The sequence below is a fragment of the Triticum aestivum genome, chromosome 2A (genome assembly GCF_018294505.1).
Source record: "Triticum aestivum cultivar Chinese Spring chromosome 2A, IWGSC CS RefSeq v2.1, whole genome shotgun sequence".
Taxonomy (NCBI): Eukaryota; Viridiplantae; Streptophyta; class Magnoliopsida; order Poales; family Poaceae; genus Triticum; species Triticum aestivum.
The window spans coordinates 381,352,112-381,367,093 of NC_057797.1; the positions used below are offsets into that span (position 1 = coordinate 381,352,112).

At 43.0% G+C, this 14,982-nt stretch overlaps 2 protein-coding genes across 2 annotated transcripts; one reads left to right on the forward strand and one right to left on the reverse strand.

Annotated features, from left to right (window-relative positions):
• Positions 1 to 220: 220 nt before the first annotated feature.
• LOC123188729 (Fanconi anemia group D2 protein) lies at positions 221 to 9,889 on the forward strand. The gene is made up of 30 exons (XM_044600964.1): positions 221 to 1,041; positions 1,136 to 1,390; positions 1,477 to 1,689; positions 1,778 to 1,909; positions 2,610 to 2,739; positions 2,821 to 2,867; positions 2,939 to 3,040; positions 3,135 to 3,242; positions 3,780 to 3,922; positions 4,017 to 4,111; positions 4,198 to 4,279; positions 4,398 to 4,449; positions 4,518 to 4,598; positions 5,113 to 5,208; positions 5,294 to 5,397; positions 5,905 to 6,367; positions 6,448 to 6,483; positions 6,563 to 6,767; positions 6,917 to 7,050; positions 7,136 to 7,322; positions 7,423 to 7,655; positions 7,756 to 7,851; positions 7,961 to 8,056; positions 8,138 to 8,170; positions 8,303 to 8,425; positions 8,559 to 8,619; positions 8,732 to 8,787; positions 8,992 to 9,048; positions 9,164 to 9,284; positions 9,534 to 9,889. Exons 1-30 carry the CDS (start codon positions 292 to 294, stop codon positions 9,719 to 9,721), a joined length of 4,479 nt encoding a protein of 1,492 aa, XP_044456899.1. The 5' UTR covers positions 221 to 291; the 3' UTR covers positions 9,722 to 9,889.
• Positions 9,890 to 9,909: 20 nt separating this feature from the next.
• On the reverse strand, positions 9,910 to 10,490 carry LOC123188730 (uncharacterized). The gene has a single exon (XM_044600965.1). It carries the CDS (start codon positions 10,365 to 10,367, stop codon positions 10,131 to 10,133), a length of 237 nt encoding a protein of 78 aa, XP_044456900.1. The 5' UTR covers positions 10,368 to 10,490; the 3' UTR covers positions 9,910 to 10,130.
• Between the last annotated feature and the right edge of the window lie 4,492 nt (positions 10,491 to 14,982).

Genomic DNA, 14,982 nt, shown 5'->3' on the forward strand with positions numbered 1-14,982 from the left:
CACACCTTAGATGATGTGGTGATGCGAGCTCCTCAGAGCCATTGGATCCGAGATCCAACAGATCCTAGGTGGTCCGAATGGTTTTTGCAAATAAGCCCTCAAAGAGTTTGGAAACTGCTCACCCACCACAAGGTTTATCATCTGACCCGACGTGTCAGAGGGTCCTGAACTTGATACAATGATGTGAATGTGAATTAAGAAGCGTTCCCTCTGTATCTGTGGCGCGAAACTTTCATTCCCCCAAATCCCCCCCAAAATCCCGAAGAAGCTTCCTGGTAGCGGCGATCAGCGATGGTGTTCCTGCAGCGCAGCAACCCGCGAAAGCGGCCACCGCCGGCGCCCACAGCACCCGGGCCGCCGCCGCCGCCGCCGCCGTTAGCGACATCGTCCGTGCCCACCCCGGCCGAACCCTCCGCCGTCGACGCGGCAGCCGCGCTCCTTGCGGACGCTGGCTGCACGCTCCTCGTCCCGCCGCACCTGCCCCCTTCCCTCCCGTCCGCGCCCACCTTCGTACCCCGCCTCACCCGCGCGCTCGCCGCGGACCCCGCGGCAGACCTCCCCGCGCGCCTCCTCGCGGGGCTCGCCGCCTTCGCCGAGTCCCCCACGCGGCTGCGCCAGCTACTCCTGCCCACCTCCCCGCGGTCGCAGAGCCTGGCGCGGGTGCTCCTCTCCGTCCCCGCGCTCCAGCCCGGTCTCCTGGGGCTCCTCCTCGACAAGCTGCCCGAGCACTTCGACGACGACGCGCTCGATGGGGTGCCTCTGCAGGACGACGTGGGGAGGCTTATCGTTGCTCAGTTCCGCTGGCTTGATTTCCTTGTCGATGCCGACACCTTTGTCACCAAGCTTGTGGAGGTGCTCTCGGTAGCACCACCCCGGCTCAAGAAGGAGATCATCGGTTCGATCCCGGAGATTGTGGGCGACCAGAGCCATGCTGCTGTGGTCTCCGCTCTGGAGAAGTTGCTGCAGGAGGACTGCCAAGTCGTGGTTGCTGTGCTCGACACTTTGTCAAACCTTAACCTCGATGCGCTGCTGCAGGAGCAGGTGATTGTTGCAACGATTTTCTTTCTTCTTGTTTTGTGTATGATGATGTACATTGTGGCTTAACAGTTGTCTTGTGCTGTGGGAATATTTGAAGGCGGTTACAGTTGCAATATCATGCATCCGGACGATTCATGCAGATCAGATGCCACACTTACTCAGGTTCTTGTTGCTGTCTGCCACACCAGCCAATGTTGGCAGGATTATATCGCAGATCCGCGAGCAACTGAAGTTTGTTGGTGTGGTGGATCCACGTGCTGCTCGGAGCAAGAAGCTGAAAGGGAAGGCATCAGCAACTAGCACTGATGGAGCAATCCTTGATGCCTTGAGATCAGGCCTCCGGTTTAAGAATGTAGGGTATCTTAATCTACACCGTATCTCGGAATGCAGCACTGCACGTTGGAGTTTCAACTGGAATTTGCTTTCTTATTGATGCAGATGCTTTGTGAGGCCTTCTTGAAGGAGTTGAAATTAGTTGACCATGCAAGGGATCACAAAGTGATTGATGTTTGGCTCATCATGCTCATATATGCCAATGGGGGTGCTCTGCAGAAAAGTGCTGAGAAAATACTGAAATCCAAGATCTTACAAGGATATATCCGGGAGACATTGTTTCACCAATGCATTCATGGAAATACTGAATTAGTAAAGGTCAGTTCTTCGGTATCTCGTAATGACTGTCAAGTGAGCACGTATGTTTGCCTACCCATGCTGACTGAGACATAAAAACTTGCACTAGGACCATTTTATGTCATATCTCTCAGTGAGCGATTACCTATTGGCTTGCAAGGAAGACAAGGCTAGAGCATTTGCTACCTATTTGTTCACGGCTTTGTTTGAAGAATTCAGTGATACTTTCTCCAGGCAAGAGGTACCCCTTTGTTGCCAACACTTGTGTTTGCTGTCGTGAATGTACTGAAAATCAAGAACTTACCAATGTAGGCAAATTGGGTTAGTATGCACTGTTGATTTTTGAAAAAAATAATTTCCCTATAATTCAGGATTTCAGGCAGGCTGTTTACCGAATTTTGTTGCATTTCACATATATTTACATTTTTTTGGTGAAATAAAACTTGAACATGCTCTACTGAATGCATATGCATAAGTCCAGCTAATGAACATAATTCTTGGAAGGGCTGTTTAGAAATTCTGATTCTGATACTGCTTCCTATTTCGTATAGTTTTACTGTTTTCAACCAGTTGGCTTGCATTTGAGAACTAATTAACTAATTCAAAAAGTAATCTGTGCAATTGTTGTCGTAGTTGCCAAAATACCACTGTTGTGCCAATGAAACATCTGAGTGATAAGGTTGTGTGTTGTCACTTGTCAGATTAGCTGCAGTAGTACCATTTGAGGTGGTGACTGGACAGCTATTGGTTTGTAGCTGAATTTTTCTACGTTTATCTGCAAACTATAAGGCTTAGGCAGACTATCATCCTTCTGTTGGGAATCCATCCAATTAAACTTTCTTGGCGCATATACCAGTTTCTCTTATGTTTCATACCCAGTTTTCTGTTGTTTATATATTTTGTCTGTTCTTTGTTTGGTAATGTCCTACCATTTTGTGCAGCTCGTAGGCTCATTGATAACTCATATAGGTTCTGGGATCAGTTACGAAGTTTCTTCTGCTTTGGATATTATGATTTCTTTGACATCCAACAACTCTGAGGAACTCATCCCTATAGCTTCACATATAACTGGTATTGTTATTTCTGAAGTCTTATGTATTTAGTGCTTGCTACTGAGGAATAATTTGAATTACATTGACTTTTACTACATAGGTATTTTAGATTATCTGGAGAGTTTTCATGAAGATAATCTTCGAAAGGTTTGCGAAATATTTTTAATCCGTTACTCCTATTTTTTTCTCATCATAAACATCAGTTATGAAAAAAGTAGGTTTACGAGATCTTCTGTCAATTGGCACTGGCTGCTGGCTTCAATACTAGTTCAGGTGGCTCTTCTGTTGCTAATGAACTTCTTATGGTAGTGAGAAAACAGGTATGATTACATTTATGACTAGGCTCATCCAAGAAGGCTTTTTAGGGTTTATGGCTTTCAATTATTGTTTTCCGTGTCTGCTTGCACTTTGTAGGTTAGCAATCCAGATATGAAGTATAAGAGAATGGGAATAATTGGGGCTTTAAGGATAGTTTCAGCTATTGCAGATGCAAATGCTGCTGTGAACTACTCATCATCTCAGGTTTGCTTGGTCATGATGAAATTCAAGATAAATGTTGTTTTCGTGTTAAAACAACCATGCTGAATGATTCTGTCACTTTCTGACCTCCTGGGTATATAAAAATACATTTGTATGTAAATGCTAGCATTTACAGGAGCATCTGTAGCAGCACCTATTTATCTTTAAAATTAGCCAAAAACTTTTAATGTCCTGTGCTAGTTCATTTGAAAGTGATACTTGTACGATATAAATCATGACATTACTTACTAGACAGTAAGAGTTTCCTACTGATAATTAAAGAAATACTCTGTTAGTTAGATGCTTCAAAAATAACATGAGCAGTGGACAAAGTAGTACCATGGTTTTATACAAGTGAAGCAAGCATCAGCATTAGGAACACACACCTAAATTGTATACCTAACCTGGTGCTGGATTCCCTTTTTTGTCTCAAGCTGTGCTTCTTGCATCTAAAATATCCGAGATCACGGCAGCTACCTTTTCCGCCTTCATGAAATACTGCTGTTGCTTTGTTAGTTATAAATTTGTTTTGTTTGGCAGCAACCAAATTGTGAGGAGGCCCTGGGACTGCTAAATATGACTGTTAACTCCTGCAAATTTGTGACGTTGCCCTTAATTCTTCTCTATGATGAATTATCTGCTTTATTTGAGAGCAATGTTCTTCATTCTGCAATTATTGAGTGGTAAGCATAGAATGGTTGCTACTGCATGCGGAAAAAGGAGACGATCCATTTTTCTTCATGTAAGATAGCTCATTTCACTAACTGGCCTTTTCAGGGTTGGAGAACATGTTGCAGAATTTGATACCCTTTTTCTTGCTGATCTTGAGGATGGCCAGCTATCAGAAAAATATCTCTGCGAGAGCATTGAAGGTTAGCAAGATGCTTTGACAGTTATGTACATTTCTACTTGACACATGATGAAAGTAGAAGTGTAATTGACAAGACATTGGTTTCAGGGGAATTATGGATGAACTTGGATGGAAATATCTCCCCAGTATGCGTAAATATTTTGCCACTAGTGTCCACCTCGCAACAAAGGTACAATTCTAGCTGTTAAGGCCTTAATGGTCATTATTTGGTTGGTACTTGGTTACTAACTAGTCTGAATATGACCTATACTGGTCTATTATAATACTGTTATGTATGCTCATACCAGGTCTCAAGCCTGCTTGCAGATCCTTCCTTCCCAATTTCTACTACTAACTACCGTAAGTGCCATAGCCTTGTAATCCAGCATGTCTTAATGGTCAAACTAACTTTCTTGTTTATATCGAAGATTGAACGTTCAGGAAGTGAAGGCTCACTTGGTGGAATAAATGCACTCCTTGGCTGTCCTTTGCATCTTCCCTCTACAAAGGTTATACCGCTCAGTCTGCTCTCTAGAAACTTGAAGCGATACCCCTAACTTGTTAATTATACAGGAACACCATTCTTTTAAGTCTTAGTTTTGTTGCATTATGTATCTTAAATATTATTCTGCAACCTGCCTTTGCTCCGCCAGAACACACACAGAATGGTGCCACAAAAAAATTGCAAGTTTCTTTAGAGCTGACGAAAAGTTTCTCTAGAACTGGCCTACATGTAATCAACTAATCAACAATACTATAATAGTTTCTCATAATAAATGGTAAATCACAAATTCTGGTTTCATATAATCAATTGCTACCATTCATATAAAAAAAATATCAACCTGCAGATGTCAACGGTTCAAAGTTGTTTTGAAAAACATAACAAATGCAAATATATTAGTGCAAATGTGTCACTACTTCTGTATAATATAAAAACTTCCAAAAGTAGTTTTATACTATCAGAGAGATGTCCTTCAGTGACTGAAAAATAATTAATCTTGGTTTGGATTTGAGAACGGACAGAACCTGGATGAATCTAGATGGGGAAGCTTGTCAGCACTGGAGAAAAAAACAGTGTGTCACTCACTGTACTTTGCGATAAACTGGATTAGGGAGTTGGTATGTTTTGAATCTTCTGGTTTTACTGACTAAACGCTTGAAATTATATGATATCTATATCTGAAATTGGTGGCATCATTGGCAGCTTAATGCTTTCAGCACACAAGTTGCGGCCAGAGTTGTTAATGTGTCACAAAGAGTAAGGGATGAGACAGCAGTTAAACTTTTGAAGCGTCTGAGAAATCTAATGTGAGTGTATTGCTTGAACAGTGATGAGAGTACCATATCTACTACACCTGGATAGATATTGCATGCTACTTGTACTGTATTCATCATCATTTATCAAAGAACCAACCTTTCACTAAATACTACTCCCTCCGTTCTTTTTTATAAGACGTTTTAGCCAGTCCGCTTTGAACTGTTTTGGGCGTGTCTGAAATGTGTAAAACATCTTATAAAGGAGAACAGGGGGGGTATTAATGGGGGATTGGATGGTGAATTTTTGTACTGTTTCTTTGAAATTTCTGATTCAAGCATGTCAGGCAAGTTTTTTCATCTGTGCTTGTCAATAAATATTTTTAAGTCTGAACAGAAACATTCTATTACAGTTTGCATTAGATGTTAGAGAGCTTAATAAAGAAAAAGGAACATGTATGACTTAAGATATGTCTAGGATTATCATGTCTAGTGCACCCTTCATAATATTATGACATGATTGCCAAATGCACCTGACTTCTTTTGTTGAAAAAAATGCAGATTACTCGAGATTTTGTTAAACACCCTTCTTAAAATTTATCCTCTATCTCTACCTGAGCTGCGATATCTTGGGAATTATTCTGGGTCAACTAGCAGCAGCAAGTTCAACACTGGGAAGAAAATGGAGGAAGATAACATGGAGGGCCCATCTTCCAACAAAAGACAAAAGGGCCGCAAGGACAAAGCAGCTTCAGATAAATTGAATTCTGATGAGAAGCTCAAGCAATCTACGATACTGGATGCTTTCAAAAGAGCAGGTGTAACGATCACCCAAGAAACAAAGAAAGCATCTTCACGACCATTGCCAAGTGGAATGACGTCGAAGGATGTTGAAAGCGAGGCTAATAATCCTGGTGAGCTTGGGCATATAGATTTGATGGCAGCACCAGTTCAGCTGGATATGCAAAGATTTAAATTCAGAACACTCCATGTGAATTGTTTATCCTTATTAAAGTATTCAGAGGTATGCATTTGTTCAGTTTGACTTAATTCTTTGATTCTTTTAAAGTTTTATGGTCAAGTTCTCATTTATTTATTTTACAGTTTCAAGATTCAACTTATCCATATCATGAATCTGAGGTATTTGATTTCAACAACATAATATATAGCTACTAAAGTATGGTGTCATTATTGAGATTTTTCTGTTTTCGTTATTCAGCTGCCTTTATATCTCTATCTTCTACGTGATCTAAACAACAAACTAGATCATGTAAACCCATCAAGCAAGCCATTTTTTAATAATTCTCAAGCAAAATCCACTCGCGCTCATTGCCAAAAGAGCACAGAAGATCTTAGCAAAATCCAGCCACTATTCTCGAGTCTACGGAAGCATCTAGATGGATCAATTTCAATGATGAAAGACAGTAAGCTTTGATTATCCTTTTCTGCTTCTAGTTCCTTCTATCGTGAATAGTATGAATTTTTTACAATACTACAATGCATTGTACTGCTGTACCCCTCCTTTCCTTTGCTTTGATCAATAACACAATGGGGCACTACTATTGCTATGTAGGATCAGATAGCAGCCCAGACAACTGGAGTTCACATTCGGATTCAGCAGGAAACCCGCACATACCATACGTGATGGTCTCCAAGTCTTCAATAGCCACTTCCGTATTTAAGGAGGTTCTTGGCTGCTACAGGAAGGTTGTAGCATGGATATCTTTTTCTTACTTCTGATAGTAAAGATGACTCAAATTGTAGCATTAACATAATATGGCACCTTTTGCAGCTACTTGGCACGCCAGATCTATTGAATCAAGCAAATATGTCAGCTCTGAAGGAGCTGCTACAGACTTTCCAGCCAACTGAAAATTTCGATGATGATCTTTCTGAGTTCCGTCCACCTCTGGTCCCTAGTAATGTTGATTATCTGTACTGTGGGGCATTTAAAATGTTTGAGGCTATTATGGATGCAGGTAATCAGCAGTTGCAATCTGTGCCAACTGCCAAAGTGATTCTCCATGTCTTACTGCAGTGTGACCTTTTTCCTAATCTCAATACCATGTCTTACTGCAGTGTGTTTGTTCTCACACATTTTGGCCTCTGACGTGCTAATTACCATGCAATCTATTTTAAATTCCATCATCATGCTGTTGGAAAAATATGGGGAATCAAATGGGAAGAATATGCATGTAGGATGCTCCAAAGAGATTATTCCCTTTGTAAAGAAGCAGCTTAGGTTATCAGCTCATAAGCTGCTAACTTCTGATTTCCCTAATGAAGATACTGAAAATGGATGGCAGAGTAAAGTAAGCTAAAACACTTTTTAACATATAAATGTGCAATGCCTATAAGCATGCACGACTAATTCCTAAGAGGCTAACAAGTTCCATGTTTATTGCTTGTCAGGGTGATCTTATACCAAGGATATTACAAATATACCTCAGGAATAGTGAGTCGACTTCAGTTCTGCTTGATGAGCTGGCTTGCTCGGTGTTGCCTCAGGTGGTCCATCTCGATTTGTTGGGTCATGTTATCAGAGTCGATATCAGTTGGGTTGTTGTTCTTTTCGCCTTGGAACACTCATTTTTAGAATTTTATTCCATCATTGAAGGTAGCTTCGCTCAAAAGTAAAAGTACTACCCAAGAACTGTCGCATGGGTTTCCAACATTGTGTTCTTCCACCTTCCACTCCTGGTACCGTGTGCTGGTAAGTATCTGATGTCCAGAGCATTTTCAAATATCCGATATTTATTTGTTTTCTCTTGTATTTTTTGGGTTACTAATGCAGCATGAGGAGAATCTTGGGAATTTTAACAAGATGGTAAGTTGTTTAGTTACACATATTACACTTAGCTAATATTTACTCTACTGTCAGCACTATGTTACATTGCTGTCTCTAAACATATTAAAAAGTATCCCTTAATGTTTGAGCAATTTCTTCCCTCTTCTCCAGGTCAAGCAAGCCTTGAAGACTACATCACAATCAGGAGTAGCAGTGGAAAACGTTATGGATGATATTTTCAAATCAGTAAAAGTGTTTGTTTCTCTGACAAATATATGTAAGATTCACGAGAAGGTAAGTTGCAATGAAGTCACTCGTGTAGAGATACTAATATAATTGATCACCTGATGCAATGGAAATGGTGTACTGTGATGTATGAGACTGCTGGTTGAAAATGATGCATCTCACATCGAATCACAAAATATAGGTTGCTATGCATGCAATGGCAGTTAAATATGGGGGGCGATTCATTGATGCATTTCTTAAAGGTGAGAATCTGTGAATTGATAAGCTTTCATATACTTTCATTAGGTGTATTCTTATTGCTGCCTTTGAGTGAAAACATGTTCAGTTTAACGCTCCTTTTTATTTTTGCTGCAGCCTTCAACTTTCTAGAGACGCAATTTGGGCAACATGGCGGCGATATAGTTAAAATGGTAAATAACTGTAAATGTTACTCCCTCTGTAAAGAAATATAAGAACGTTCAGATCACTACTTTAGTGATCTAAACACTCTTATATTTCTTTACGGAGGGAGTATTTGTTATTTACTTCTTTTAGCCCCACTCAATAGCTGCCTTTTGTCCTGCCAAATTACAGTGGCTGTTTACTGTTAGTACTGACAAGTAAAACTTATGCAGATAAAAGAACTTCAGAAAGCAACAAGAATAATCCAAACTATATGTGCAGAGGCAAAGGTAGAATTGGTAGCCTTTTAATTCTCACCAGGCACAATCGATAATATTTGATCATCGATGTTCATACCATAAATTATGTGTTCCATGCTTAGAAAAGTATTTCGATCTTGTTTAGGGTTACAAGCGAACAATGATCACGAGCAAGATACCTGCCACAAAGAGATCCATGGAGCGGTTTCTCTTCCAAGTGAAGGCCCTCCTGGAACACTGCTCTAATGTGGAGCGTTGCTGGATTGGTAAACATTGATCTGATTTGCAATTTCTTCACAACTATGCCTAGCTATACACAGACTGCAGTTAGCTAGTTAGTATACTACTCCCTCCGTCCCAAAATAAGTGACTCAACTTTGTACTAACTTTGTACTAAACTTAGTACAAAGTTGAGTCACTTATTTTGAGACGGAGGGAGTACAACACTATCAGCCATATCTCATTTGGATCTACGATTTTCAGCAATGCCAACTACTTTTCTCCATTTTTGATAGGTAATCTGAAGCACAAGGATTTGCATGGGCATGTGGTAAGCTCTCAGGTGTACGGCGACGTGGATGGCGACCCAAATGATGCAGAACAAGAACAGATGGAGACTGATCCTGAAACTCCAGCCGACGAAAATGACAACATCGTGGATGATGATGAGACAGAAAACGAGGCAACACCATTGGATGATTGACCTCACACACGGTACCAATCTCGAAATGTTTCCAATGTAATCATATATATTGTCCCACAGATTTTATTCTTGACATGTATGTACAGTACATTGCAATGCACACCGTGCTCGCATGACATACTGAAATGCCAATTCAGAAATGTAGATCAAGGTATCATCTGCTTTGCATAGAAATCTGGAAGTCTCAATCAGGAATTCAGGATCGCATATACAGGGCATCCTATATACAGATCACCACCATATCTCATTTCATAACATGTCATAACATAAAGCAAGTTCTTGTCACATACTGTAATAACAAAAGCCACAAGAACCAAACACGCAAACTCATAGATAGACAAACATGGCTGGAGTAAGGATGAAAGGAAGCCTAGCACTGGTGCACTGACGACGCTGAGCAAGAAACGCATCAGATGGCCTTGGCTGGCGCGGCGGCGGAGGCAGAGAGGTCGGCGAGTAGCGGCTCCCTAGTGGGTGGCGCGGTGGAGTTGGCTGCGGGGGAGTCGTCGGGGTCGTAGTTGGGGTCGAGGGCACGGTCCATGGCGCGGCGGCCGGTCTCGAGGCAGGGCTTGCAGGCCATCTCGATGGTGATCCAGCCCAGCACCACCGCAGCGATCGCGATCACCGCGGTCACCACCGCCCCCATCGGATCACAACCCTCCCTTGTGCGACTCGCTTGCCAAACGCGGATCTGGAGGTTGAAGATGACTGACCAAGCAAGGAATGGTATGGTTACGACAGTTATTAGCCGGCTTGGTTGTCGGACTGGACGAGGATTCTGCCGGCTCGCCGAAGCTTGTGCGGATGGGCTCGCTCGTCTGGACCTGGATTTCTAGTGTACTACTGTACTGGGCCGCTTATTTAAGCTGGGCCGTGGTATTTCTTGTTTGATAGGTTTGTCTAAAAAAAAAGGTGGTCGTGAAAGAAATCGATCTGGGGTGGAGCGCCGGAAATTGCTGTGCGAAATCACTAATTGAGAAAGTACTTTCATAAAAATCACTTCCACCTTTTTAAGTCGGGACAAGACTCTTTTTTCCTAGATCCATTTATTCAAAACGATTTATCTCTTAACCCGTGCGTTCAAATCTCGAACCATTTTCACCGTTAGATTCCTTACGTTCAGATCTTTAAAACTAGATTCATGCTGATAGGTTTTGATAAACTTTTTTTCATGAAAAAACCGAGCAAAAATACCGGACTTGGAGCATGTTTTCCTTTTCTTTTTCAAAAGCCGCTGCCTCTCGCGGAAGTAAGATCGTGCCTCTCATGGAAAAAAGAAAGAAGAGAAAACACATTTTTTTTTTGTTTTTGAGAGGTTTCGAGATGCATGACCGTGCCTCTCGTGGAAGCAAAACCATGCCTCTCGCAGAAGCAAAATCGTGCCTCTCATGGAAGGAAAAAAAGATAAAACATGTTTTTTCCGTTTCCGAGAGGCATGGCCGTGCCTCTCGCGGAAGCAAAACCATACCTCTCGTGGAAGCAAAACCATGCATCTCATGAAAAAAAAGAGAAAACACATTTTTTTTTGTTTCTGAGAGGCACAACCGTGCCTCTCGCAGAAGCAAAACCGTGCTTCTCGTAAAAAAACGTGTTTTTTCCATTTTCAAGAGGCACAGCCGTGCTTCTCGCAGAAGCAAAGCCATACCTCTCGTGGAAGCAAAAGCGTACCTCTAGCACAAGAAAAAAGAAGAGAAAACGTGTTTTTTTCCGTTTTCGAGAGGCACATCCGTACCTCCCACGGAAGCAAAATCATGCCCCTTGCAAAAGCAAAACTGCGCCTCTCGCAAAAAAAGTTTTCTTTTTTTCGCGTAATTGTTTTTAGTTTTTTCTTCTTCCAAAAGCTAAGGAAGACGAATGAAAAACCAAGAAGCCAAAAAAACCATCTAAAAAGCCAGAAACACATGTCGAAAATCAAAAAAACGAAATCCGAAAGAAGCGTCCAGAGCGGGACAAGCAGCGGCAGCTGTGAGCACACCAAGTGGCGCGCTCTCAGCCCATCCCCAAGTGACCTTTGGGAAGGCTGGGAACTAGCGCTCTTTAGGTTTTTTTAGGGGACGTGCGCTCTTTGGTTAGTTGCTACGCACATTGTGTCAAGTTGTCGAGGCTTCAGTCAGGCTTCACGAGGGTACGACGCAATCTGGGCCGGTCCGTTAATGGTTGCGGCGATCCAGGTTTAGGGAACCTTTTAGGAGGTTCCTAAACCTTTTTTGTTTCTTTTGATATTTTTTATTTCTTTTTTTGTTGTTTTTCTCTCCTTTTCCCTCTTTCTTATTTCTTTTTCTTTAAATATTCGTTTTATTTTTTCTTTATCCAATTGTTTATTTATATGTTCGTGTTAACAAATATTATTTGCAAATGTTTAAATAAATTCGTGTTTCCAAAAATCGATCATGTTTTCAAATTCATACTGGAGTATCAAAAATTGTTCATGTTTCCAAAAATTGTTTGCTAATTAAAAAAATGTTCGTGTTTTCAATTTTATTTGGGGGAGTTTAAAAAATGTGCATGTTTCCAAAAATTGTTCATGTCTTCTAATTTTGTTAATAGTTTCAGAAAAGTTCGAATTTATAGAAATATATTCAAAAAAAATCCTATTTTAGAAATGTTTGAGTTTTTTCAAAATATGTTCACAAATTTTGAAAACTGTACGCATTTCGGAAAACATTCATTTTTTGGAAAGAAAATCAGATTTTTTGTATAAATGTGAACAAAAAATGTTCGTGTTTTCGTAATCTGTTAGCAAATTAAAAAAAACGTTCGTGTTTTCAAAAATTATTTGGGAGATTTTAAAAAATGTTTATGTTTGCAAAAAAATATGCTTGTTTTTCTTAAATTTGTTCACAAATTCAAACAATGGTTGTAAATTTCCAAAAAATGTTTGTGCTAACATTTATTCAGAAATACCCAAGACGATCATGTATTCAAAAAAGTTCCCAAATTCAGAAAATTGTTCAAATTTGCAAATTTGGTTATAAGTTACAAAACTTCCCTATTTAAAAAAAATGTTGATTTTTTGGAAAATTGTTCACATTTTCAAATTTTGTTCAAAATTTCAACCTTCTTCACAGATTCAAAATTGTTCGATGTTTTCACAAAATATTGAGTTTTCTAAATTTTTGTTCGCGGATTTGAATGGTGTTTGAGTTTCTAAAAATATTCCCTTCTTGAAAATCTGTTTCTGTTCGTAATTTCAAATGTTTCAGGTTTGCCGCTACGGTTAGTTCTTAGAGCCTCGCGCTGATAAATAGTCAAGAACATACATTGGCTCCCGTGGCTAGCAACACTCGCACATGAACATGAGATCCTACGATCGAATCCAGGCCAACACATTATTTTTTTTACGGATTTTAGCGCTGTAGTGTCGAAGCTGGTGTAGTAGTAGCCTGCTCGCGGCAACCTCTAATGGGCCAGCCCAGTCGCGCTCGCCCTTGTGCGTCGCGGCTCAGTTTGAGGCAAAATGCATCAAATAGGAGGCCCCTCGAGCGCCCCGTACGGCAATGGTCCGACACACCACATGAGCGAGTCAAAATTGTCCTGGCTGCTTAGGACCATATAGATGCATTTAGAGCAACTCTAGCAGAACACGCAGATCCATAAAATTTCGACGAGTATACGGGCTCGGCCTAATTTTCCAGCCAAAACAGAGCACGCATATTCGTCCGGCCCGCAAAAAAATTTGCCGCGGCCCGCACACCGCACGCCCCGACCGCTATATCTATGGTTCCGCGGCTTGTTTGCGGGTCGAAACCCTATCCTCCGCCGTCGTCGAGCCACGCAATTCCCCACCCCCTTCTCCATATTTCTCGCCGCCGACGACCATCTCCGTGCCTCCAACCGCCATGTGGGGCCGCATGTGAAGCTTCGGCAGCACATTATTTTTTTTATGGATTTTAGCGCTATAGTGTCCAAGCTGGTGTAGTAGTAGCCTGCTCGTGGCAACCTCTAATGGGCCAGCCCAGTCGCGCTCGCCCTTGTACGTCGCGGCTGAGTTTGAGGCAAAATGCATCAAATAGGAGGCCCCTCGAGCGCCCCGTACGGCAATGGTCCGACACACCACATGAGCGAGTCAAAAATTGTCCCGGCTGCTTAGGACCATATAGATGCACTTAGAGCAAATCTAGCAGACCCCGCAGAACACGCAGACCCATAAAATTCCGGCGAGTATATGGGCTCGGCCTAATTTTCCAGCCAAAACAGAGCCCGCATATTCGCCCGGCCCGCAAAAAAAATTGCCGTGGCCCGCAAACCGCACGCCCCGACCACTATATCTATGGTTCGGCGGCTTGTTTGCGGGTCGAAACCCTATCCCCCGCCGCCGTCGAGCCACGCGATTCCCCACCCCCTTCTCCATATTTCTCGCCACCGGCGACCACCTCCGTGCCTCCAGCCGCCATGTGGGGCCGCATGTGGAGCTCCGGCAGCAGATCCGGCGGCGGACGCGACCCGGAGCACGAGCGGCGTGTCCGGTCGGATGACGCGAGGAAGCGCGGGGTCCGGAAGTGGACCAACCGCGGCCTGTCGCCACCGGCGAGCTTCCAGCGGAGCGAGACGGAGGAGTACAACCGCCGGCGCGCGTCCTTCTCCTCCGTGAGATCTTCGTACGCCAGGAGCTCATCCTCCTCCGGCACAGGCCTTCTCCCTGTGAAGAGGGAGTGGTCGAAGGACGAGGAGGAGCCGGAGGAGCCGGACGATTTCGACTTCGTCCCCGTCAAGGAGGAGCCCGAGAAGCCCGCTCCACTCGGCCGCCGCGGAGTCATCAGGCCGGAAGACTACGTCGCCGACGTCGACGCCGTTGGGCCGCCATCGTCGAGCGGAGCGTGCGCGAGGAGGCGGAGCGCCGGTGCCACGCCGAAGAGCTCGAAGCCCTCCAGTGGCGGGATGCAGTCGCTGCCAACCTCGCCGCCAAGGAGAAGGAGGATGAGTGGCGCCGCATCCGCGAGGAGCAGAGGGCGAAGTACATCGACCTCTGCAGCTCCGGCGAGGAGGATTGAGCGTCCTTCTCCTCCACGGCGTTGTCCATTTGCCGTGACCTCATCGCCGTCAGATCCGACCCCCCTCTAGTACTAGTTAACGTAGTATGTAGTATGAACTATGCTTGTAGTTTGTTGATCATGTAAAATCTATGTAGTATGTGATGAACTATGTTTGTGCAATTTCTCTCGCGAAAATGTTTTTTCAAATTATGCAGGTTTAGGTACGGTTTCTATTCGGCCGCGCTAGTTTTCGACCCGCAAACGCGATTTTCGTGAAACCGCAAACGC

Coding starts and splice junctions, on each gene's coding strand:
- LOC123188729 (XM_044600964.1), top strand. CDS start 292: ATGGTGTTCCTGCAGCGCAGCAACCCGCGAAAGCGGCCACCGCCGGCG. Junction 1,690..1,777: donor GAAATACTGAATTAGTAAAG/GTCAGTTCTTCG, acceptor AACTTGCACTAG/GACCATTTTATGTCATATCT. Junction 4,112..4,197: donor TCTCTGCGAGAGCATTGAAG/GTTAGCAAGATG, acceptor CATTGGTTTCAG/GGGAATTATGGATGAACTTG.
- LOC123188730 (XM_044600965.1), bottom strand. CDS start 10,367: ATGGGGGCGGTGGTGACCGCGGTGATCGCGATCGCTGCGGTGGTGCTG.